Raw genomic sequence first — 24,799 nt, 5'->3', positions numbered from 1 at the left:
GAAGGGGCATTGTCATCCTATGGGGGATAGCCATGGCAGCCAAAATAATGGCCTGCCCAGCATTTTTATGCATTACCCTAAGCATGATGGGYAGTTAATTGCTTAATTAACTCAGGAACTACATCTGTGTGGAAGCACCTACTTTCAATATACTTTATATCCCTCATTTACTCAAGTGTTTGCTTTAATTTTGGCAGATACCTGTACATACATTCCCTACAGACTTAAAAAATATATATATTTTCTATCTTTTTCTTTTCTTTTTGTCTTTTGTCTTTTTTCTTTATTTTTTCTTTATTTACAACAAATCAATACAGAAAGTACATAAGGGAACACAAGTATATATAGATTATATTCAATGGACAATCGAGCTAGGGGGTACAATATCACATTAAAATTACACAAGGACCTTAAGGGACATACATACACTTACAATTCTAACAGCTTTTTTGTTAGTAGAGTATTTAACTGTCTTAAAATACAGTTCKATTTATTTTTGTAGGGTAAGAAAATGTGTTTTTTTGTTTGTAAATATACATTTGTGTATGTGAAATTTGGCCAAAAGAATAATGAAATTAATTACATAAAAATGTTTCAGCTTATTTCTATCGTATGTAAAGAATCCAAGCAGTACATCTCTCCACAATAGTGTAAAATCTTCATAAATGGGTTCAATTATAAATCTACTGATGTCTTGCCACAGTTTTCTTACATGAATACAATGACAAAAAAGATGCAACACTGTTTCTGGGTGGTCATTACAAAAGGAGCAATTTGAGTTTATGTTTTCCTTAAACTTCTTCATATAGTGGTTGGCAGGATAATATTTATGAATAATTTTAAAGGAAACTTCCTGATTTTGTTAACAAGTAGGTATGTGTGTGGCAACATCCAATTTTTCCCCAACAGATATTATCAATAAATCCATTCCAATAAGGCATGACATAAGGTATGATACAACATCCTGCTGAAACAAGGTTCGTATTGCTCTGTTGTTGAATGGACCAAAAGAGAAACAAAGTACGTAGGTTATCAGTGACATCAGAGATGTTTAAGGATGTGACGATGATACCTTCTCTGAAATCTCGGAAACTGAAGGCTGTCCATTTCTTCCCCATTGATAGCTGTGTGTTTGTGCTTAGGTGGTGTAACAGAAAGAAACTATCCGATATAATTTTCATACGAGTTTTTATTAGTTTCAGTTTAGTTGTATAGACCCTCGGGTTGAAAAAACTCAAATTATGTTTTTGTTCACCGTCGTAAAGTTTTCCCGTTGACATCGAGCTCGGGTAGATGGCTGTATAAATTGTCACACAAATGGAAATGGTGCCCAGCGAAGAGAACCAGCTCGTACCGAAAGAGGTGAGATTATCATAGCCAGTTACAGAACGGGTTTCTGGCAACAACGGGCCCCTAGTAATCATCCTTATGACAGTCAATGATACAAGCAACTTTTTAGAAGTTAGCACAGAAAAGTAGTTGGTGGCATTATCTGCTGACGCGTAAAACCGCAATGACCGAGTTGGCTAACTAACGTTAGCTTTCATCTAGCTAGTTAGCAAAGATTGCTAGCATGCTAACCTTAGCTAGCTACTGTTGCTTTAAGCCCGATTGTTTCGCTCAAAACGGCGTAGTAACGTTTAACTAGGAAACTGGTGGACAACAGAGGTAGCCAGCTAGCTACATGGAAAATAAAAACAATTGTAGAGTATTATTTGAAAATGTTTTGTTGTTGTTGGCTAGCTTTATCATAATGTCGTTAGACATTGCCTTGAGGTGCTGGTAACGTTAACTTGTAGCTGGCTAGCTTGTCAAAGCAAAGGCAAACTAGCCAGCTGGACGGTGTTGTTGATGACTAGCTACCTTGCTAGTTTCAGATCGGGTAAACAAAAGAGTCCTTATTGCAGTCAACGTTAGCTAGCCAGTTAGCGAGAGCTAGTCAGCTGGTTATCTATTTTTCTAAACATCAGTCTCAAATGACAACATTTTGGTTTCATCGCTAACGTTAATTAACTATGATATATCTTATACAAACATGTTGCTATTAGTTAGCTGTGATAATATTAGATGTTCAGTGTAACTTAACCTGCTAACGTTAACTAGTAATACCTTAATACCCTCCTTTGCGTCATACAATTAGGTCTAACTGTTAATAGTTAACAATCTAAACGTTTTTGTGTCAGTACCTCCTTATTTACATTTCATAGGGTTGTTTTTGTATCCACAATTTCCACACGAAGATTTATTGTAGCTAATCCGGCCACTGTTTTGGCTTAGTTTGCTGAACTATAGTGCCAGGGGGTGTAGTCAGTGAACTACCTGCTTTCATTGCAATCAGAAATAATTACATTGCCTTTTGACAMTGTGTTAATGGCTTTCCCACCTTTTGCAAATTATACTATAATCATCACACAATCCAAATCTTATATTAATATAGAAATGTGAATCCTTCTAGCTAAGAAATAACATAATTGCAGATCAAGGATCAAGACAAGGAGCGTTGAGCCTCTGTTTAGGCAGGTATTAGGGCTGAGACTGGAATTTTGGCCTCAGTAGGATAATACATTTCTTTAAAATGGAATTGACTCTAGTTTTAATCTGCTCTSGACAGCCGCTCTCAATAATCAATTGTTCCCGGTGCTGAAGGTCCAAGCTGCTGTGCTCAGCGACACCTTGATCGGTCCTCTCTCCATCCCCCTAATCATGCGGCTGAACCCATTATTTCAGCTCTATGCAGGGCTCCACGGCCAAACACTGAAGACAATCTCCAACCCTACGCACATCGCTGCCTGGGCCGCTGTCACTCTGCATTTGAGCATGGCTAGAACTCATTTTTCAGTTGGATGTCTTGTGTAAAATAATGGAGAATCGGTTTCGTTATCCATTAACTAAGCAAGATAACTATTCTTTCATTTGTCTCAATTGAAAATGGAACAGGTTAGGCGACTTGAAATAGTTTTTTTGACAGCACCAAAACTCAGTTTAAAGATCGTGTTGTTGTCCAACCAATGAAGGTAGTCAGTATTTGAATCAGTAGCTTCACATTAGTCACTCCAGCCTACTGTTGCGTTGTCCAGAGGGAACTGGTTGGTTTAAACTTTGCAGAGCCACCTGCTAGCTTCTGTTAAAGCACTTGACAGAAGTTGTGTGCAGTGGGATGAGTCAGCGGGTGGAGGGTGTTTTCGGCCTCTGAGGTTAGACTTCGTTCTCAATTGGGCATTGGGCATATGCACACCTACTTGTTGTATTGTTATAACATTTTCCTGTTTCATCAAGTACAACAAGGTCTTCAAGTCTATTTTATTCTCTAAGTTGTGTAGGCTAGCTTCACACGCTCATATAATTTCCTCTGTGGTGGTGGCTATTGCCTTTGCGTAGCTCCATTGCGGGAGCAGGCTTTCCTAGGAGATAACAGGACATTAATACTGTGTAAGGGCTATTGTATTTACGTTCATTGTCATGTTTGTTTTTCCTTGATTTGGTAAACTTAACAGTTTCAGACATTTCATAAAATGTCCCTAGTATGGTTCTTTCTTTCCCTTTCAGGGAAATGTTAACTGTTTGTCAAATGTGCAAATGCATGTTAATGCAATGTAATTCCCATGGCAACTCAGGTTAGGCCTAAATGTTATTTTGAAAACCTGCTTGGAGATTTGGTTAACAAGCCCACTCTTACTTTCCCTTCATGCAATGTTCAGTTCTCGAGAAACAACATGCATAGAAAAGTTTCTGTATTTGTTTCAGGAAGTCATTAGACCTCAGGTGCTACTGTAAAACCAGGAAACAAATATCCACTTTTTTTTTTCTACCGTATTGTCATCTTGATTGAAGAAAAATGTTTATCTTACAGACTGGACTGACTTGAAAAGGAGACTGAAGTTCTGCTGAAATTCAGGGTTTTCTGCCAGCCAGTGACTATAGACCAGGTTGTTCTCTCACCCTCTGAAGGCTCARCAATAGAGTTAGTGTTGCTGTAGGCCTACTGATGCTGGGTGTTTGTTTGCTGTAATTTTCCCTGTTGGCAGGAAGATGTTTTTCGCTGTCACCTGACTGGATCAATAATGATTTAACAGAAATCCAGACTAATAACTCGGTTTTAGATACGTAATAATTCTACTGTGTTTGTCGCTTAGATTCTCATATCTGTTCTGTGTAGTGCGATTGTCTGGGCTCTGTAGCACCTACGGCTGCATGTCAGCACCTTGCAACATTATCTGTGATTAAAAATACCCCTAATCTGATAATTCACTCGTGTGTGTCGACATCTGCGGCTTGTTTGTATCATCGGCCTGACAGATTTTGCCAAGATCACCAGCTTTACATAGTTACTTTAGGATGGTCACTTGTTCTGTCTGTGGTTTTAATAATACCTACAGTATATTACTGGTGGTCTTTAGAAGTGAATTGAAAGCGTGCCTTTCCCAGTTCGTCTGAGCCGGTGTGCTTGTGGATACATAGAGAAACTCTAGCATGTTGCGTAACTGTTTCCCTTCTCGGTAACAGCTGTTTGCACTGTTTTAATCTTTGTGTTTTTCACCCCTCCTCCCCATGTGTCATTAGGGTATGTTTTGGAGTTGCAGGCAGAGTATTTTTGATGAGATGAAGAAGAGGTTTTCTCAGGTAGTCCCTCCTAGTGGAGTGATTGTGTGCAGCTTACTGTGTGGGGTTAGCTGATGACTGCATGGCGCCTCCGGTTTTTGCGGTCCTGAATGTTTAGCCAACCTACTACCAGCTGGTCACTGTGCCTAGACCATAACAAAATAGTAACTTAGAACAGAGGGCTGATTGAGTGAGGGCCAGTTTTGTTAACCAAAATGGCAGTAACACAGGCTATGCATGTAGGTTAAATAAACTGACCATAGGAATTTTTGTTATGGCGATGACCCATTTTAATCCTTTAGGAAAATACAAAAGGTTCTTGGATTAGGAAAACATTTGACAAATGCCAACACACCACACACATGGATTAGAATTGTGGACAATTAAAGGTCACAATAAGCACTGACCATGTAATGGTGCTGATAGACTTTTTTAAGCTAGTGTTATTGCTCAAGCCTCACTGGAACAGTTGTTTTGAGCTCATGTAGTCACACAAACACCACTATGTCTTGGACAGGTTTCTCTTGCATCATTCCTGGAAGGTTTGCTTCGGGGAAAATAGTCTGATACACTGTAGTAGACATTGCTGAATAACTAACCCATCATTTCCTAAATAGCATGGACAAAGCCYGACTGAATAGAAACAATGAAGGTCTATAGTGTGTGATGGTGTGAGGCTCTCACTAGACACGCAGATTGTAAACCAGACTAGCCCTATAGATTCAATGTATGCATGAGGAGGCTCATCTTGATCTATCATTGCATGTTATGGTTTTTGATCACTTGAATACTGTCATCCCGTCCCTTGATGAGTTACTTAACCAGATTTRTTTCAGTTTCCTTACTTATCGAGGAATTTTGGGCACTGTCTGATAGTTTGGTGGCATGGCTCTGTTCCAGTCTCTGTAATGTGTCTCCCTCTCTAGGTGTGGTCTACTATTTTAATCTGCATCTTCCAAGAACTTGATGCAATGTCCACACCGTAGGTCATATAATAGTAATCCAGCATTGCACCACCCGTCTCCTCTAGTTTCTTGTCTGGTTCGTTCGCCTGTTATGACATTCATGTGTGAGTATGAGAATGCCCTAACCACTGACTGTAGTCAAATCGCTCGGCTCCCTGAATGCATGCAAATAAGCTGCTGATAACGTTTWGTTTTAATATTTTGTCATGAAGTAGAAAACTGAATGGAGGTGTGTGTGATCTGCGCTCAAGGTGTTTGTATGTGTCCTGTATCCTACAGATAGAGAATGCTGCAGAGGAGCCCAGAGTGCTGTGCATAGTCCAGGACACTACCAATGCTAAGACGGTCAARGAGAGGCTCACCCTCAACCTGCCAGCCTCCACTACCCTCTCCAAACTCTTTGAGGATGTGGCCCACAAGGCGAGCTATGTGAACGGCACCTTTGACCTGGCATGGGGCAAGTCCGGGGACATGGTGAGTCTGTGTCCTAAGACAACGTTATGATCCCAGGTCCCTTCATTGGATCCTGGTTGGGGGGGCTTACATAGACCAAACTCCTCCAACACGTCCGTCGTTGTTTACTCCTCCTCCACACATGGCTACACTGTCTATTGTACGTCAGCTGTTCTACTGAGCTGCACTCACTGACCAACGGCTTGAAATGGTGCTGTTTGGATCCTCCCCATAGGGTGTAAATGGCTTTGTTCGAATGTACGCCAGTCTATATCTTTCCTGTCCCTGAAGTAATCTGAGGCTGGAGTTATCTCACGAGTAGGGCAGTGGATTAAGCTCTATTTCCACTGCTGGCTACTCTCCCCTACCCCTCCCTCCCTCTCCTCCAGCCAACATTACAGGAGTAAACACTGCTGCTTCATAGCATGCTCCACCAGATGGTCCTAAAAGCTCATCTTTTGATTGATCAACATGGGGAGGATTCTCCTTCTGAATTCAATGGGAACCCGTTTGATTTGACAGGTTGATTATGTTGGGTTGTATTGTGGGGATCTACTGATATTTTTCAATCTCAAATCCTAGTTTTATTTTGTTTGCGTCTGCAATTATTTTTTCATGCTCAGACCTGCCTGTCCAAACTGAAGGGTGTCTTTTTCTTTTTCTGTTCTCCCCTAGGGGTCGCTGGATCCCAGCAGTGAGATGTCCCTCACTGAGTCTGGGTTTGAGCCCGGGAAGAGGAACTTCCTCCAGCTCACAGACAAGGACGGAGAACAGCCTCAGATTGCGTCGGTGAGTGCGGAAGATAAAAATAAGAGTTAATGGTTTATATGAATACCAGCATGCCTAGGGCATTCCCCTGGAGGAGGGATTGACATGCAGTTCGTTCTTGGTAGACTAGTGGTACCTATAAGCTGAAGCTTAATTCTCCTTTGTGTAGGATGAGTCGGGGACAGCGGGCAGCAGTGGTCTGGATGACAGCTCCCAGGAGCGCTTCATCGGCCCGCTGCCCAGAGACGGCACGGTGGGCTGCAGCAGCGACTACAGCAGCCCCAGCTACTCCTACTCCTCCATCCTCAACAAGTCTGACACAGGTACACCCTCTGTCAACAGCATAGACTTGACCTCACTTCCTTTTACGTAACCCCCCCTGACTGCTCACTTCATGAAGCAGTTGCTAAGCTACAGGACTGTTTTGCTAGCACAGACTGGAATATGTTCCAGGATTCTTCCGATGGCATTGAGGAGTACGCCACATCAGTCACTGGCTTCATCAATAAGTGCATCGACGACGTCGTCCCCACAGTGACTGTACGTACATACCACATCGACGACGTCGTCCCCACAGTGACTGTACGAACATACTAGAGGTCGACCGATTATGATTTTTCAATACCGATACCGATTATTGGAGGACAAAAAATAGCCGATACCGATTAATCGGCCGATTTATTTTATTTATTTTAAATGTTTTTTATATATATCATACACACACACACACATTTTTGTAATAATGACAATTGCAACAATACTGAATGAACAATGAACACTTTTATMTTAACTTAATATAATACATAAATACACACACGCACACAGCTCTGAAGTGACAATGATACTGKAGAGTCTGCTTAGGAGACAAATACTCAACTGTTTGAATAAAAATAGAGTTTAAGTTACCTGTGATGAATGTTGAAAACAAAAACTTTAATTTCTATATGCAGGAAATCCTATTTTAATAATGGGCATGGTAAGAATTGACAACCAAAGTGCGAGTCATAATTCCCATGACACCTAGCAAAATCTGAAAAGCGGTTCCTTCATTTATTCCATAGGATATTTTTAGATTCACTTAAAATAAGGTCTGTGTTTCGTGTAGGCTTACATCACCGTGCCAATTTTATAACTGTGTAGATATCCATAGGACAAGGTAACTCTGCTCAATATTGGCTAAATATAAGCGAAGATTAAAAAAATTGTAGAGTGGATTTATGAAAATATGTTGACAAACGTTACCTTATCCTAGTGAGATTTACACGGGTATCAAAACGTCYAGGCGGTTTAAGCCTGCACGAAACACAGACCTTATTTGAAGTAGATCAAGACATTCTCTATGGAAGACATGAACGGTAAAATAACGAAGGAACCCCTTTCAAATTCAGCCGCAAGTTATTACAGGAATTATAACGCGTCGACTATTTCTCTCTAAACCATATACCTTTGACTAATCCGGAAACTATCACCTCTAAAACAAAACGTTTATTCCGTTCCGTATTTAATCTAACGGGTGGCATCCATGAGTCTAAATATTCCTGTTACATTGCACAACCTTCAATGTTGTCATAACTACGTAAAGTTCTGGCAAATTAGTTCGCAAAGAGCCAGGCGGCCCAAACTGTTGGATATACCCTGACTCTGCGTGCAATGAACGCAAGAGAAATGACACAATTTCACCTGGTTAATATTTCCTGCTAACCTGGATTTATTTTAGCTAAATATGCAGGTTTAAAAATATATACTTGTGTATTGATTTTAAGAAAGGCATTGATGTTTATGGTTAAGTACARATTGGAGCAATGACAGTCATTGATTGATTGTTTTTTATAAGATAAGTTTAATGCTAGCTAGCAACTTACCTTAGCTTACTGCATTCGCTAACAGGCAGGCTCCTCGTGGAGTGCAATGTAATCAGGTGTTAGAGCATTGGACTAGTTAACTGTAAGGTTGCAAGATTGGATCCCCCGAGCTGGCAAGGTTAAAAATCTGTCGAGGCAGAACGTTCCTAGGCCGTCATTGAAAATAAGAATGTGTTCTTAACTGACTTGCCTAGTTAAATAAAGATGAAATAAAGGTGTAAAAAAAAMAATAATAATCGGCGCCCAAAAATACCGATTTACGATTGTTATGAAAACTTGAAATCGGCCATTCCGATTAATCGGTCGACCTCTAGTACATACCACAACCAGAAGCCATTGATGTCAGGCAAAATCCGCACTAAGCTAAAGGGTAGAGCTGCCGCTATCAAGGAGCGGGACTATAACCCGGAAGCTTATAAGAAATCCCGCTATGCCCTCTGACGAACCATCAAGTGTCATTTCAGGACTAAGATTGAATCGTACTACACCGGCTCCCGACACTTGTCGGATGTGGCAGAGCTTGCAAACTATTAGACTACAAAGGGAAGCACAGCCGCGAGCTACCCAGTGACACAAGCCTACCAGATGAGCTAAATTACTTCTATGCTCGCGTCGAGGCAAGTAACACTGAAACATGCATGAGAGCATCAGCTGTTCCGGAAGACTGATCACGCTCTCCGTAGCTGATGTAAGACCTTCAAACAGGTCAACATTCACAAGGCCGCAGGGCCAGACAGATTACCAGGACGTGTACTCTGAGCAGGCGCTGACCAACTGGCAAGTGCCTTCACTGACATTTTCAGCCTCTCCCTGACTGAGTCTGTAATACCAACATGTTTCAAGCAGACCACCATAGTCCCTGTGCCCAAGAACACTAAGGTAACCTGCCTAAATGACTACCGACCCGTAGCACTCACGTCTGTAGCCATGAAGTGCTTTGAAAGGCTGGTCATGGCTCACATCAACACTATTATCCCAGAAACCCTAGACCGTTCCAATTTGCATACGACCCCAGCAGATCCATAGATGATGCAATCTCTATTGCACTTCACACTGCCCTTCCCCACCTAGACAAAAGGAACACCAATGTGAGAATGCTATTAATTGACTACAGCTCAGCGTTCAACACCTTAGTGCCCTCAAAGCTCATCACTAAGCTAAGGATTTGGCATGGGTCCTCAGATCCTCAAAAGGTTCTACAGCTGCACCATTGAGAGCATCCTGACTGGTTGCATCACTGCCTGGTATGGCAACTGCTTGGCCTCCGACCAGAAGGCACTTCAGAGGGTAGTGCGTACAGCCCAGTATATCACTGGGGCCAAGCTTCCTGCCATCCAGGACTTCTATACGAGGCGGTGTCAGAGGAAGGCCCTAAAAATGGTCAGACTCCAGCCACCCTAGTCATAGACTGTTCTCTCTGCTAAAGCCTGTCTCTTATACACATCTAGATGTGTATAAGAGACAGACTCTGTACCAGTACCCCCTGTATATAGCCTCGCTACTGTTATTTTACTGCTGCTTTTTAATTATTTGTTTTATTTTTTACGTATCTGCATTGTTGGTTAAAGGCTGTCTCTTATACACATCTAGATGTGTATAAGAGACCGGTTTATCTCTGCACAGTCACTAACTATACCTACATGTACATATATTACCTCGACTAACCGTAGCCCCTGCACATTGACTCTGTACCAGTACCCCCTGTATATAGCCTCGCTACTGTTATTTTACTGCTGCTTTTTAATTATTTGTTTTATTTTTTACGTATCTGCATTGTTGGTTAAGGGCTTGTGAGTCAGCATTCCACTGTAAGGTATTTGGTGCATCAAATAAAATTTGATTTCATGTCTTTCTCCCTCTCTGCAGGATATGTGGGTTTGGTGAACCAGGCCATGACCTGCTATTTGAACAGCCTTCTACAAACTCTGTTTATGACCCCGGAGTTCAGAAATGCACTGTACAAGTAAGTACCTGTTCTCATGAAGCGCTTTGTATTGTTTTACTAAATTACTGTATTTAATGAGAAGAGTTGTCCTAAAACTATTTTCTACTTGTCCACTGTTCCCTCCAGCTGGGAATTTGAGGAGTCCGAGGAAGACCCGGTCACCAGCATCCCTTACCAGCTACAGAGGCTGTTTTTGCTGCTGCAGACCAGTAAGAAGAGGGCCATCGAGACCACCGACGTGACTCGCAGCTTCGGCTGGGACAGCAGCGAAGGTGGGCTGTCACACTGCTACTTCTAGACAGCCTCCCCGTAACCAGGAGGAGCCCAGGCGCAACCTCTCCTGATGTTTTGATAAAGGAACTGGAAGAGTGTGGGGAAGGGGTACTGTTTGTTTTGTCACACAGTTCACTGTCTTAACTGTTCTGTATGTGTTTTCTCTTCTGCGGTGTCTGCGTATCTGTGTTTTGTAGCCTGGCAGCAGCATGACGTCCAGGAGCTGTGTAGGGTCATGTTTGATGCCCTGGAGCAGAAATGGAAGCAGACAGAGCAGGTATGAAAGAAATGTGAACCCTGCCACTTGTCTAAACACTAAATCAGGGAGCCAATGAGGGGCTTCCCACAGGCCCAGATCAAAGGGCCTTCTGTGGGAAGGGGAGAAAGTGCCAGTAAGGCTGAGGGTTTGCTTTTTCTGATCTCAGGAGTTTGGTATAAACCGTATACATTTAATTCACTGTGGATAGAAGCACTAGGCTTGTGCACGTGAGCTCCTGCGTTTAGCTGTTTTTGTAAAGAATGGTCTGCATTATCATTGTGGTTAAGCAAATTCCCATTTTGATATTTGCTATATTTGTGTCCCCAGCAGCAGTTTTCTCCACTTACGGTACTTATTTGAACTTCTATTATTGTTTTCTTCAACTGTTTGTTTGATTTTATTTGTCATTTAACAAATTAAATATTATATGCATACAAAAAATGTGCTCGGGATTGGACAATAAATTCAGATTTATTTCTGTGGTCCCTATTTTTTTTTGGGGGGGGGGTTGACATACACTGAGTGTACAGAACATTAAGAATGCCTTCCTAATATTGAGTTGCACCCCCTTTTACCCTCAGAACAGCCTCAATTCATCGGGTCATGGACTCTACAAGTTGTCAAAATCATTCCACAGGGATGCTGGCCCATGTTGACTCTAATGCTTCCCACAGTTGGCTGGGTGGTGGACCATTCTTGATGCACATGAGAAACTGTTGAGTGTGAAAAACGCAGCAGCATTGCAGTTGTTGAACTAAATCTGTGCACCTAGTACCATACCTCATTCAACGGCACTTACATTTATTGTCTTGCCTATCACCCTCTGTGCGCACACACACAGTCCATGTCTCAAGGCTTAAAAATCCTTCTTTTACCAGTCTCCTCCCCTTCATCTACACTGATTCTGAAGAAGTTGATTTCACAAGTGACATCAATAAGGGATCATAGCTTTCACCTGGTCAGGGAAAGAGCAGATGTTCTTAATGTTTTGTACACTCATGGTAGAAACATTCCAGATATACAGACATGAAAATGTTTTCTACTTTTAAATCATTAGCCAACTTTTTACATTTTATTTGATGTTATTGTTGCTGTGGTACTTCTACTCAACAGTGCTGGAATATAAAAAAGGGTTCTTACCAGATATACTCTTACATTTAAAAAGGTGATAATTTGAATCTCTGGCACAGGTATTATGCTGGTGGGCATCTCTAACATAATAAACAATTGGATAGGTACATAAGGACTGAGTCAGTGATAATTATGTGGACCTTACCAGACCAAGTTCAATTAATACAAGTCATTTTTACACACACAGCCAGCCTAGCTGCTTAAAATGCTGGACCTCCAGATGAGTACGAGGGCCGGTAGAGTTAAAATAAAATTCTAACAAGCTTGTTTCAGCTGGTCTGTGGCTTATTCTTTAGAATCAAAAGTTTTTAAGTACGAAATTGTTTAGTTGTTTGTGGCTGCTGGTGAACCATGATGAGCACACAATCAGTGACACTGAACTAGCTTACCTGCCAGACTCTTCAGGGTGTCAATATCAAGCCATTTTGAGGTCTGGCTAAGAATGACATTTTGGGGTTTATTTTTGTTAAACATAATCTCATAGGTCCGGTACCTATCACCTTGGGTGTGAATTTGATGTTTTTGGTGTAACCTCTGAGTTGCCCACTTTGACACTAAAACCAGGGAACCTCGCAAGCGTTACTCTGGAACCAAATAAGATGGATTCTGTTTTTCTAAGATGCAGAGAAAGTTTGTCTGAAAGCCATTTAGGAATATTGGACAACTCTGCACTAAGGATCTCTTCTACTGAGGCTTTGTTCTTTTGGGACACCAATTGAGAAGAGTAATCCGCATACAAAAACAATTTACAAGAGCAGGCTGATTTCACATCGTTAATGTACAGTAGGAAGAGCAGTGGACCAAGGACGCTCCCCTGCGGGAACCCACGGCTAATCTCCAGTTTTCCGTTAACATCCAGCACTTGGACCAATTGGTCTCTACCTGTTAAATAGGGTCTTATGCAGTCAATAGGCCTGCTGTTGCCATCACATATTTAGTGAAATGTGTTGACTCTTGGAGAGGAGCCAGGTCATTGTCTTTGGGGAGTTTACGTTATGATTGAGCTGGCATAGAGTTGAGGTTGTGTGAGTAGTAGGTACTGTGTGAGCAGTGAAGAGATACGTGTGTGTGAGTGTTGTGACTGCTTGGGCCTGACTCCCTCGTGTTGTGTCCCCCCTCAGGCTGACCTGATTAACCAGCTGTACCAGGGGAAGCTGAAGGACTATGTGCGCTGTCTGGAGTGTGGCTATGAGAGCTGGAGGATCGACACCTACCTGGACATCCCTCTGGTCATCAGACCCTTTGGGGCCAGCCAGGCTTATGGCAGCGTGGTGCGTGTCTCTGCCGCCATCTCTTATGTCTCCACCCTTCTTCATGACTATAGAAGTATTCATCCAAGTGTGTGAAGAGATCAAAGCTATGATGGTCATTTATGTGTTCACCACGCAGACACTGAAGTCCAGACCCTGCTGTATGCTCCTGCATTTTCCTAAGACTTTTAATAGTAAGACAGTGTAATGTGACGTAGATGTGGTCAAAGTTGTTACTGATACAGTGCCTTTGTGACTCACTGAAACAGGAGGAGGCTCTGCAGGCCTTCGTCCAGCCAGAGACTCTGGATGGGGCCAACCAGTATTTCTGTGAGCGCTGCAAGAAAAAATGTGACGCCCGTAAGGTGAGTATACAGACTAGTGATCTTGTTGATGTTAAGACCACACTTCCCTTTGGGTCATGGGAGAACTGATTGGGGAGGATGTTGAGTGAAGGTCGTCATTGGTCTGGCCATTTGTGTTCTGACCCATGCCCTTTGCCCTCCCTCCACAGGGGCTGAGGTTTCTGCACTTTCCCTACCTGTTGACTTTGCAGCTGAAGCGTTTTGACTTTGACTACTCCACTATGCACCGCATCAAACTCAACGACCGCATGTCCTTCCCTGAGGAGCTGGACATGGGTCCTTTCATCGACGTGGAGGACGAGGTGAGACACACCAGCCAAGTGTGGCCTCCTATGTGTTTTATACTCTAGATAGAATAATGATATCAGGCTCGGGGTGGGGTGGAATAGTGCCAGGCCTTCAGGTCCACTCAAATTAGATTTTCAATTATGTTTCATGTGTTAGTCATTTCAATGTCATCATTAATTCATGAGTGTAACTGATACCTGAACTCTGTCTGCTTTCCCTCTCTTTCTATCCCGCTCTTTGTTTTTGATCAATGCCCGCTCTCATAGAAATCTCCTCAAACGGAGAGCTGCACTGACAGCGGGGCAGAGAATGAAGGCAGTTGCCACAGTGACCAGATGAGCAACGACTTCTCGGCGGACGACGGTGTGGATGAGGGCATCTGCCTGGAAAGTGCCAGCAGTACTGAGAGGGCCCTGAAGCCAAAGGTACCCAGCCTCAACACTGTATGTAATACCACACAAACCGTCCTTACATTTACATTTAAGTCATTTAGCAGACGCTCTTATCCAGAGCGACTTACAGATTGGTGCATTCACCTTATGATATCCAGTGGAACAACCACTTTACAATAGTGCATCTAACTCTTTTAAGGGGGGGGGGTTAGAAGGATTACTTTATCCTATCCTAGGTATTCCTTAAAGAGGTGGGGTTTCAGGTGTCTCCGGTGTCTTTCTCCGGTGTGTTTCAGGTGTCTTACACTCTAGCACCCGTACTCCCTGTGTCTTGTAGCCCATCCTGGTCTATTTGCATGTAGTGCAATCTGCTGTCATTAGATTTAATTGTTAGCTAATTGTCTCTCCTGACCCTGTCTCGTCTCCAGAGTTCATTGACCTTTGAGCTGTTCTCGGTCATGGTCCATTCGGGCAGCGCTGCAGGTGGCCACTACTATGCCTGCATTAAGTCCTTCAGCGATGGCCAGTGGTACAGTTTCAACGACCAGCACGTCAGCAAGGTTARTCTCAGTCTTCAAATAACTTATGTTTACTATGCATGTAATACTAGACAAAACAACTCGACCTACGCTTTAAATAGACTTAAGAAATTGACGCCTGTCATTGTAACATTCTATTGACAGTTGTCAGAAACACAATGGTGGTTGTTCTGTGTGTGTGTCCTTATATAGATCACCCAGGAAGACATAAGGAAAACGTATGGAGGGTCCTCTGGGAGCAGAGGCTATTACTCCAGTGCCTTTGCCAGGTCAGTGGAGCTCCTGTCTCTGTCAATCTCAGGATTGATCTGAAATCAATATGTCCCTGAACACATCTCACTCCCATGCCTGGCTCTCCCCTCTCACAATCTCATTGTATGTACCTACTAATGCATGCCTACATGGCCAGAACATTACCAGCATCTGTTCACTCCACACACCGCAACGTTCAATACCAGAGGAAGCTTTAATGGGGATGAACCGGGGCTTTTTTACTTAGTCCTACATTTTATTGAAGTCTCCCTGGGAGAAAAACAAGAGGGTGGTTATTCAGGCTAGGACAAAGCCCTGTTGATAACTGAGCTTTTACGTAATGCACTGTTCTTTCATGTGTTTGGAAAGGAAGATGGAACTCTATTTGGCTACTCATTTTCCTTTTCTCCATTTGCATTTAATAAGATGTTTTTCTGTTCCAACAGCTCTACGAATGCGTATATGCTGATTTATAGGTTGAAAGACCCCTCAAGGAATGCAAGTAAGGGAAACATATTGAACCAAGTCTAGTTCCATAATCAAGTTTGCTTTTAAATGTCTAAAATGACTGTTCATCTGTATAAAGTTGAATATGTGGGTATAACAATCCTAGTAGGTTTTGCTCTCCTAGTCTCTCTCAATGACTTGGACCCCCAGTTAGTTATGGTGATCTCTTGACTGATGGGCCGTGTTGTTACCACTGCAGAGTATCTGGATTGTGATGACTTCCCTGAGCACATAAAGCATCTGGTCCAGAGGGAGAAGGAGTCTGAGGAGCAGGAGAAAAGACAGAGGGAGATCGAGCGTAATACCTGCAAGGTACATCCTCCTCCTGTGGACTTTCCCATGGMCAACGGTGTCGGTCATTTGACTGAATGTTSTTCTGTTGTTTTTCACAGGGGTTGTATTGTTGTTAATTGCTCTGTATTTCTCTGTCAGATCAAGCTGTTCTGCATGCATCCGGTGAAGATGATGGCTATGATGGAGAACAAGCTGGATGTGCACAAGGACAAGACGCTCAGAGAGGCAACAGAGATGGCCTACAAGGTACGTCAGAGTGGAAGCTAAACGCGGAGGAAAGCATTGAAAGCTAATCTCACTCAGCAGCTGCAGTGCATACCAGCCAGCGGTCGGTGTCAGAATAGAGAGTGGTCCAAAGATAGACATAGTTCTAAGATTAAAAGGGGGGTCGCAATGGCCAAGAGAAGCCTCAAAACATTCTCTTATGTGTCTATTAGCAATTGGATGTGTGTGTGTCTTTGGCCACCCATTCTGCCCCCTAGCTCATGGAACTGGATGGGGTGGTCCCGCTGGACTGCTGTCGTCTGGTCAAGTACGATGAGTTCCATGAGTACCTGGAGCGCTCGTACGAGGGCGAGGACGACACCCCCATGGGGCTGCTGCTGGGCGGGGTCAAGTCGTCCTACATGTTTGACCTGCTGCTGGAGACCCGCAGACCAGAACAAGTCTTCCAGCCATACAAACCCGGAGGTCAGTAAAACATATTCAAGACTTAAAATATAATACTATAACTAGCAACTCTTTTAGCCTTTTCGGAAGTGAGTTGTGTGTGTGTGACTGGTTGGTGTGTGTCTCTGTAGAGGTGATGGTGAAGGTTCACGTGGTGGATCTGAAGACTCACACTATCACTCCTCCCGTCAGCATCAGGGCCTATCTAAACCAGTCAATCACTGAGTTCAAGCAGCTCATTGCACAGGTAAGTTAGTTCAGACACTCCTCTTTAATTCTTCCTTTCTATCTAATACAGTCTAATCCAGCCTGATACAGTCTATACTTGTAAGGCCATAAAATCTGCCAGTATTTGTTTTGGGATCTGTGGTGAAGTATCTCTCCTGTGTGTGTATTGTTTGTTGACAGGCCACAGAGCTCTCAGCCGAAACCATGCGTGTCGTCCTGGAGCGCTGCTATAATGACCTTCGGCTTCTCTACGTGCCCAACAAGACACTGAAAGCAGAGGGTTTCTTCAGGAGCAACAAGGTCGCACTCCACTTGATTATTGTCCTTTCCAGCTTGGGTCTGCTGTGTTTAATGTTGTGTATCTGTAAACATTTTTAGCAGTGCTTTGATCTCAGATGTAACACAAACCTAATTTGTCCATTCTCTGGTTTCTCTTAGGTTTTTGTGGAAAGCTCTGAATCCCCAGATCACCAGGTCACCTTCACTGATTCCCTCTTGTGGAAACTGCTGGATCGCCATGGGAACACAATCCGCCTGTTTGTCTCGCTGCCTGTGCAATCCCCCGGCACCAACAGAACTATTTGCCAAAAGGTTGTCGGCGACACTGAGGAGTGCTCTGAGGGGTCAAAGGGCAACAGGAATTCTGTAGAGGCCATCCTGGAGGAGAGCACAGAGAAGCTGAAGAACCTGTCCCTCCAGCAGCAGCAGGGCTCCAGTACCAGTGACAGCCAGAAGAGCTCAGACACCAGTGACTTCGAGCACATCGAGTCCCCCTCACCCTCTCAGGAACCAGACTCCTCCTCTGTATCTGCTGTTGTTGCAGTCGACAACCGAGAGCTGGAGAACCGGATCCGGGAGGCCAGCGGGGGAAGCGGCGGGGGGGCCTACTCTGACCCGGAAACCCAGTTCCCTGGGGAGGAGCGCTCAGACTCTGAGGTGAACAACGACCGCAGCACGAGCTCAGTGGACAGTGACATCCTGAGCTCCAGCCACAGCAGTGACACGCTGTGCAACGCCGACAGCGGCCCCATCCAGCTGGCCAATGGCCTGGACTCACACAGCATCACCAGCAGCCGCCGCTCCAAGGCCAACGAGGGCAAGAAAGAGACGTGGGACACAGCCGAGGAGGACAGTGGCACGGACAGCGAGTATGACGAGAATGGGAAGAGCAAGACGGAATCCTATTACCTCTACTTCAGAGCAGAACCATATGCACAGGAGGACGGCTCTGGGGAAGGAGGCCAGAAATGTACGTCTTCTCTCTGTATGATGATGATGATTCTGTACTCAGCAGTGATTTCGATTGTACAAAGTGTTTCTCAACCTTTTCTGTAATGGGGCTTGGTAAACTGGTCCCCCTCCCCTAACCCATTTATATCTGTAATGGAAATGTATCATTTCCTTTGGTAGACATGTTCTCTGAGTTTACTGATGGACAAATCTGAAGAGTTTGTCTACAATGTGAGTTTTTGATATTGTACTATATTTAGTCTTTGGACACATGGGGTTACTGTTTTTTACACATTTCATTAATCAAGTCCTGTAAATACATGTTCAAATGATCAAATCTTAATATTTTTTGGTATATATAGTGTGTGTGTAGGAGATATCTCTATCTAAAGAAATCCACTCACTCCTAGAGTATAAGCAAATCCAATGCAGGTCAATGGAGAGTGAGGCCTGTTACAACATTCAATTAATCAAATGTATTTATAAAGCCCTTCTTACATCAGCTGATGTCACAAAGTGCTGTACAGAAACCCAGCCTAAAACCCCAAACAGCAAGCAATGCAGGTGTAGAAGCACGGTGGCTAGGAAAAACTCCCTAGGAAGACCAGAACCTAAGAAGAAACCTAGAGAGGAAGCAGGCTATGAGGGGTGGGCCAGTCCTCTTCTGGTTGTGCCGGGTGGAGATTATAACAGGACATGGCCAAGATGTTCAAATGTTCATAGATGACCAGCAGGGTCAAATAATAATAATCACACTGGTTGTCGAAGGTGCAACAGGTCAGCACCTCAGGAATTAAATGTCAGTTGGCTTTTCATAGCCGATCCTTCAGAGTATCTCTACCGCTCCTGCTGTCTTTAGAGAGTTGAAAACAGCAGTTCTGGGACAGGTAGTACGTCCGGTGAACAGGTCAGGGTTCCATAGCCGCAGGCAGAACAGTTGAAACTGGAGCAGCAGCACGGCCAGGTGGACTGGGGACAGCAAGACGTCATCAGGCCAGGTAGTCCTGAGGCATTGTCCTAGGGCTCAGGTCCTCCGAAAGAGAGAGAATTAGAGAGAGCATACTTATATTCACACAGGACACCGGATAAGACAGAAGTACTCCAGATATAACAGACTGACCCTAGCCCCCCGACACATAAACTACTACAGCATAAATACTGGAGGCTGAGACAGGAGGGGTCGGGAGACACTGTGGCCCCGTCCGACGATACCCCCGGACAGGGCCAAACAGGCAGGATATAACCCCACCCACTTTGCCAAAGCACAGCCCCCACACCCTAGAGGGATATCTTCAACCACCAACTTACCATCCTGAGACAAGGCCGAGTATTTCCGCCACGGCACAAACCAAGGGGAGGCGCCAACCCGGACAGGAAGATCATGTCAGTGACTCAACCCACTCAAGTGACGCACCCCTCCCTCTTTCTCTCGCAATTTCACGTGTATACACACCACAGACATTCACACGCTTGCACACCCATGCGCCCGCTCAAACAGCTGGTGGGAAAGTCCAACTGTTCTAAATGTATTTACAAATGCAGGTCTTTGAAGCTAATCTTGTTTAGTCTGATGTCCTAACTGGTTTATTCGAAAGTTTAGTTTGTGGGAAAATTGTTATTTTGTAAATAATTGTGGGTCGTTCATATGAATTGAATAACTTTTTTTACAGCACCATTTTGATTTGAACGACACCTTCCATACATGTTTGTCCATGGTAGAAGAGGTGAGAAAGTGCTCAAAGATGACCCAGTTTCCATACCCCACCCTACCATGAGACATCCATGGACACCCACACGTGCGTATGTCTGCGGTATGTGTGTACAAGTGCTTGTGAGAGAGAGGGAGAATGATGTAGCAGGCCTCACTCTCCATTGACTTACATTGGATTTGCTTGTGCTGTAACGTAAGATTTGAAGATGTTTAAGATCTGAGAGAGGGAGAACGCTGTAAAATGACTCTCTCCAATCTCCATTAAATCAGCGTGTATTGTATATACTCTAGGCGGTGGGTGTTGACAACAAAAAACCAGCAACACATGTCCAAAGACTAAATATAGCACGATACAGAAACTGCTGTAGTTCACAAACATCGAGTTGAGTCATGAGTCATATATTTCTGCTTAAATAACAATACTATATGCTTTTAAACAATTTATTTCTGAAATGTATTTCAAAATGCATATGCTGAAGTCATTTTTAAAGGTTTTTATTTCATTTAAATTATAAAATGTGAATGGGTTAATTTAAGATAAGCACTCATGTCATCTGACAGACCAGTGAGCAACACCTTGGGGGTTAAGAAACACTGGTTTCGATGCTCTTAGAACAAAATCCACATGTAGTATTTAATTACTGTTATATGATTAGTTTGTTCCAACTAATTGAAACATATGTTTTGGTGCTGTTTGCCTATCAGGTGTACTGGTCAACGTGGATAAGAGGATAACTCTGTCAGCGTTCAAACAGAACCTGGAGCCTTTCGTGGGGGTCACTTCTACCCAGTTCAAAGTGTTCCGCGTCTACGCCAACAACCAGGAGTTTGAGAGTGTACGGCTCAACGAGACCCTCTCCTCCTTCTCTGACGACAACAAGGTCCGTAGCGTCTCACTATCTGCCCCTTTCAAAACATCATGACTCTTCTCAAAAGATAATAGTGTGTGTGTTTGTTTGTAAAATAATATATATATAGATATGTAGATAGATAGATATCTATCTATATATGTAGATAGATAGATATCTATCTATATATGTAGATAGATAGATATCTATCTATATATGTAGATAGATAGATATCTATCTATATACATATATATCTATCTGATCCATGACGTTTCTCTTGGTCTTCTTACAGATAACCATTCGATTAGGCAGAGCACTGAAGAAGGGCGAATATCGGGTGAAAGTGTACCAGCTACTAGTGAATGATGCAGAGGTAAGGACCGGGATGAGCTGATGTTTCTTCACACACACAAGTGATTGTTATTCTGTGTTTTGCAATTTCCTCACTTAACAGCAGTCTGTAGGTGTGTCACTGATGGATTTGTCACCAGGGTGTATTATGTGACAGTTGTATATATCATTGTGTTTCATGCTAAAGTGTGTGTGTGTCTCTCCTCCCCAGCCCTGTAAGTTCCTTGTGGACACAGTGTTTGCTAAGGGCATGACTGTGAAACAGTCCAAAGAGGAGCTAATGCCTCAGCTGAAAGACCAATGCAAGCTGGACCTCAACATCGACAAGTGGGTTCCACCTTACACACTTAAAAACATGTACAGTCAAGTAACTRTAATCTGCATATCTAAAATGATCTATGTACACAATCCAATGCACACGAATGTATGGGCACACATGCAACCATACATCAAATATTATACACTTGAATCCTTTACCTACATATTTTCTTCTGAAAACATTTGTTGACTGTAAAAGGTACCACAGGTGTCTTCGTGGTGATACAATCAGAATGTCAGTCTTTAGTCATTTAGAAGACGCTCTTAACCCTAGTTGCTCTAGATAAGTGCTCAAAGGCACATCGACAGATTTTTCACCTCGTCCGCTCGGGGATTCAAACCAGCGGCCTTTCGGATACTGGCCAAACGCTCTTAACCGCTAGGCTACCTGCTGCAGATCCTCTCACTTCAAAGTATTATGGGTGCCTTTGTTCTACTATGGATGGGTACTGCGAGTGACCTTTTAAAGCACTGACTCACAGCTGATGCTTATTGCTAGAAGTGTTGTTGAATCCCAATTGTGTGTGGGGTCAGGTTCCGTCTCAGGAAGAAGACGTGGAAGAACCCAGGGACAGTGTTTCTGGACTACCACGTCTACGAGGAGGACATCAACATCTCCAGTAACTGGGAGGTCTTTCTGGAGGTTCTAGATGGTAATACTGGTTTGCTATTGTTTCGACTACTCTCTTCAGAGCCATTGTAAATCGCCTCATGGTCATCATAGCCTGAAAAGAGACAAACTTACTCTAAAATATATTACTGCTTTATATCAAACGCCTATATTAGGTCACGTAAAAATGGCTTTAGAGGAAGCTTTGACAATTACTTCTGTAAAAGGAAAAGCCCTGTAGAACTGAATTGTCTCATCTGAATGAGTATCACTTGTGAGAGAGCGAAAGAGAGGCAGACAGAGATAGTGTGCTCAGCCAGCCCCAACCCTCCTCTCTTGCCCCTTTCCAGGACCGGAGAAGATGAAGTCCATGTCCCAGCTGGCTGTGCTGACCCGCCGCTGGACCCCCGCCCAGATGAAGCTGGAGCCCTTCCAGGAAGTGGTTCTGGAGAGCAGCAGTGTGGAGGAACTCAAGGAAAAGGTGTGTGGGTGTGTGCGTATTCACGTACTGAATGTGGTGCCAGGCCTTGTACATGTCTGAGGCCACATACACACTGGATTGCAAGGCAGCACTGTGGGATTGTCTTATCCACTAAGTGCTGCTCCCAGCAACATCACTGGGTCTGATGCACCACTTGGGAGTAGTGAGATGCACTGTAACTTTTCACATCACAGTATATAACATCAGCCTCTAGGCTTTGAGATGCATAAGTAGATGTTGCAAGGTAAATTATAGGGCATGCTAAATGAATATTAAAAGGCCATTTGTGACATCAATTCTCTCTCTCCAGCTCAGTGAAATAAGTGGTATTCCTCTTGAAAACCTGGAGTTTGCCAAGGTAGGTAAACCATTTTTGACAATAAGGATTTATTTTTTGCTCTTGCATTGATTCACTCCACTTAATTTCCTGAAATGTTTCCCAGTTTACTGACTGGCGTCCTGATTGTCTCCTGCAGGGGCGCGGAACATTTCCTTGTGATATCTCGGTATTGGAGATCCATCAGGATCTGGATTGGAACCCTAAAGTGTCCACTCTGAATGTGTGGCCTCTGTACATCTGTGATGATGGTGCTGTGGTCTTCTACAGGTAAACCCATCATACTCTGCCATACTGGAACAGGGCCCTTTGCCATTTCAAATGAGTAGCTGTTGTGTAATGACAATGGGATGTTCAGGAAAATTGRAGATATTTGGTTTAATATAGGTATATTCTCCAGAAAGGCTCACAGCTTGTGCTCTGGTTTCAGGGACAGCACAGAGGAGCCTATGGAACAGTCTGAAGATGAACGCAATGAGCTGATGAAGAGGGAGAGCAGCCGCCTGCTGAAGACTGGCCACCGGGTCAGTTACTCACCTCGTAAGGAGAAGGCCCTTAAGATCTACCTGGATGGGGGCCCGGTCAAGGACCCGGGGCAGGACTGAGGCCCTTCTGAGGCCCGTCCCAGTTAGCTGGTTGGCCTGCCTGCCGCAGTGTAGCTTGGCCCGGCCAGGGGACCCTGTCTGGCGTGGGGCCCCACGTTGACTCAACGACGTCACCAGAGCAGTGTGGCTCACACGCCCTCTTTCGTCCTCCCATCTGAGCTCTAGGGGAAAGAGTGGCTCAGAAATCATATTGTGCACTATAGTTTATTGTACTGTGAAGTTTAAAGGGAAGTGCAAAAGCTATTCAATAAAAAAAATACTATACAGACAAATCAATTTAATGGAAATGTTCCAGACATGGGTGCACGATCAGAGTAGAGCTGTGTAGCCAGAGGGAAAGACAAGTCTGTGTTTCCTCTCCTCTCTTCTCRGCAACACTTTATTTCTCATCTCCCTCTAGCACTTGGTATCTCGCTCTCCCCTGTTAGGCAGACTAGCAAGAGACTACCTGACCCATCTGTGTACATGTACCTGGTTCAAATTCACCACATTTGATATTTCACCAGGCTAGAGCGATGCTCGTCCCACCCACCCACTTTGGAGACTGTGAGTATAAAGCCAAGAGTGTCTACGACAACAAACTCACTTTGTCTTCTTCCAGTTTCTTTGTCTTCTTTAATCCAAACTGCAGTTTATCATCCTTGGCAAATTGATACGTAGTTCACACTCAACATTTGAATGACCTCTGTTTTCTCTGATTCTATAAAGTGGTCATTTTTTTAATTTGCTGACGTTTCTGCTGTTTTCCCAGAATGCCACAGTGTACATCACTGTGGAAACTCCTCTTACTGCTGCTCCACCCCCTACGCTTTATAGGAGCTCAGCCTCTGTCATTTCCTCCTGATTCACTGATACGTGTTAGTCTTCCAATTACCAAGGAAATGGCAACTAGACCACCATGTAGACTACGTTAAGGTGCTCATCATTTTGTTCAATGTAAATTATTTTGATGTTATTGTGAGRGACCTCTGGCACACATTAAAAACATTTTGTCTGTATTTAACCTTATGTTAATTTAGAAACATGTTCATTTCCTCTGTCGTTTTTATTTCTGCACGATGTGAATGGTGTGCGTYTCTGTCGAGGCCACGTGCATGCTGATTGCTTGAGGGGCGGGAGCCCTCAGTGGTTTTGGGAGATGGTTGGGTGGTGGTTGTGGCAATATATACCTGCTGCTGCTTCTCATAGACTGAGACCAGAGGGCATAGACCCTACTGGACCAGCTGACTGGGTATCCACGCTGCAGGGCCCAGCAGAGATCCTCTGGGC

At 43.7% G+C, this 24,799-nt stretch overlaps 1 protein-coding gene across 8 annotated transcripts; it reads left to right on the top strand.

Moving 5' to 3' along the window:
- Positions 1-1,116: 1,116 nt before the first annotated feature.
- Positions 1,117-24,058, top strand: LOC111969351 (ubiquitin carboxyl-terminal hydrolase 47). Of its 8 annotated transcripts, none has more exons than XM_023995414.3 (30): positions 1,218-1,362; positions 4,561-4,620; positions 5,844-6,038; positions 6,693-6,806; positions 6,955-7,108; positions 10,514-10,610; positions 10,719-10,864; positions 11,063-11,142; positions 11,455-11,472; positions 13,377-13,526; positions 13,775-13,870; positions 14,020-14,172; positions 14,425-14,601; positions 14,979-15,110; positions 15,282-15,358; positions 15,788-15,843; positions 16,048-16,160; positions 16,281-16,388; positions 16,625-16,832; positions 16,943-17,058; positions 17,220-17,339; positions 17,478-18,288; positions 20,686-20,861; positions 21,121-21,201; positions 21,391-21,506; positions 22,032-22,150; positions 22,458-22,588; positions 22,899-22,946; positions 23,065-23,195; positions 23,356-24,058. In XM_023995414.3, the coding sequence occupies exons 1-30, from the start codon at positions 1,318-1,320 to the stop codon at positions 23,528-23,530; spliced, it is 4,203 nt and encodes a 1,400-aa protein (XP_023851182.1). In that variant the 5' UTR covers positions 1,218-1,317; the 3' UTR covers positions 23,531-24,058. The 8 variants fall into 8 exon arrangements, with proteins under 8 accessions (XP_023851186.1, XP_023851188.1, XP_023851187.1 ...); XM_023995415.3 differs by having other exon boundaries at positions 11,452-11,472; positions 14,425-14,583; XM_023995413.3 differs by having other exon boundaries at positions 11,452-11,472.
- The last annotated feature ends 741 nt before the right edge of the window (positions 24,059-24,799 follow it).

Source organism: Salvelinus sp. IW2-2015, linkage group LG10 (assembly GCF_002910315.2).
Source record: "Salvelinus sp. IW2-2015 linkage group LG10, ASM291031v2, whole genome shotgun sequence".
In the NCBI taxonomy this organism is placed as follows: domain Eukaryota; kingdom Metazoa; phylum Chordata; class Actinopteri; order Salmoniformes; family Salmonidae; genus Salvelinus; species Salvelinus sp. IW2-2015.
This window is presented reverse-complemented; position numbering and strand designations above follow the sequence as displayed.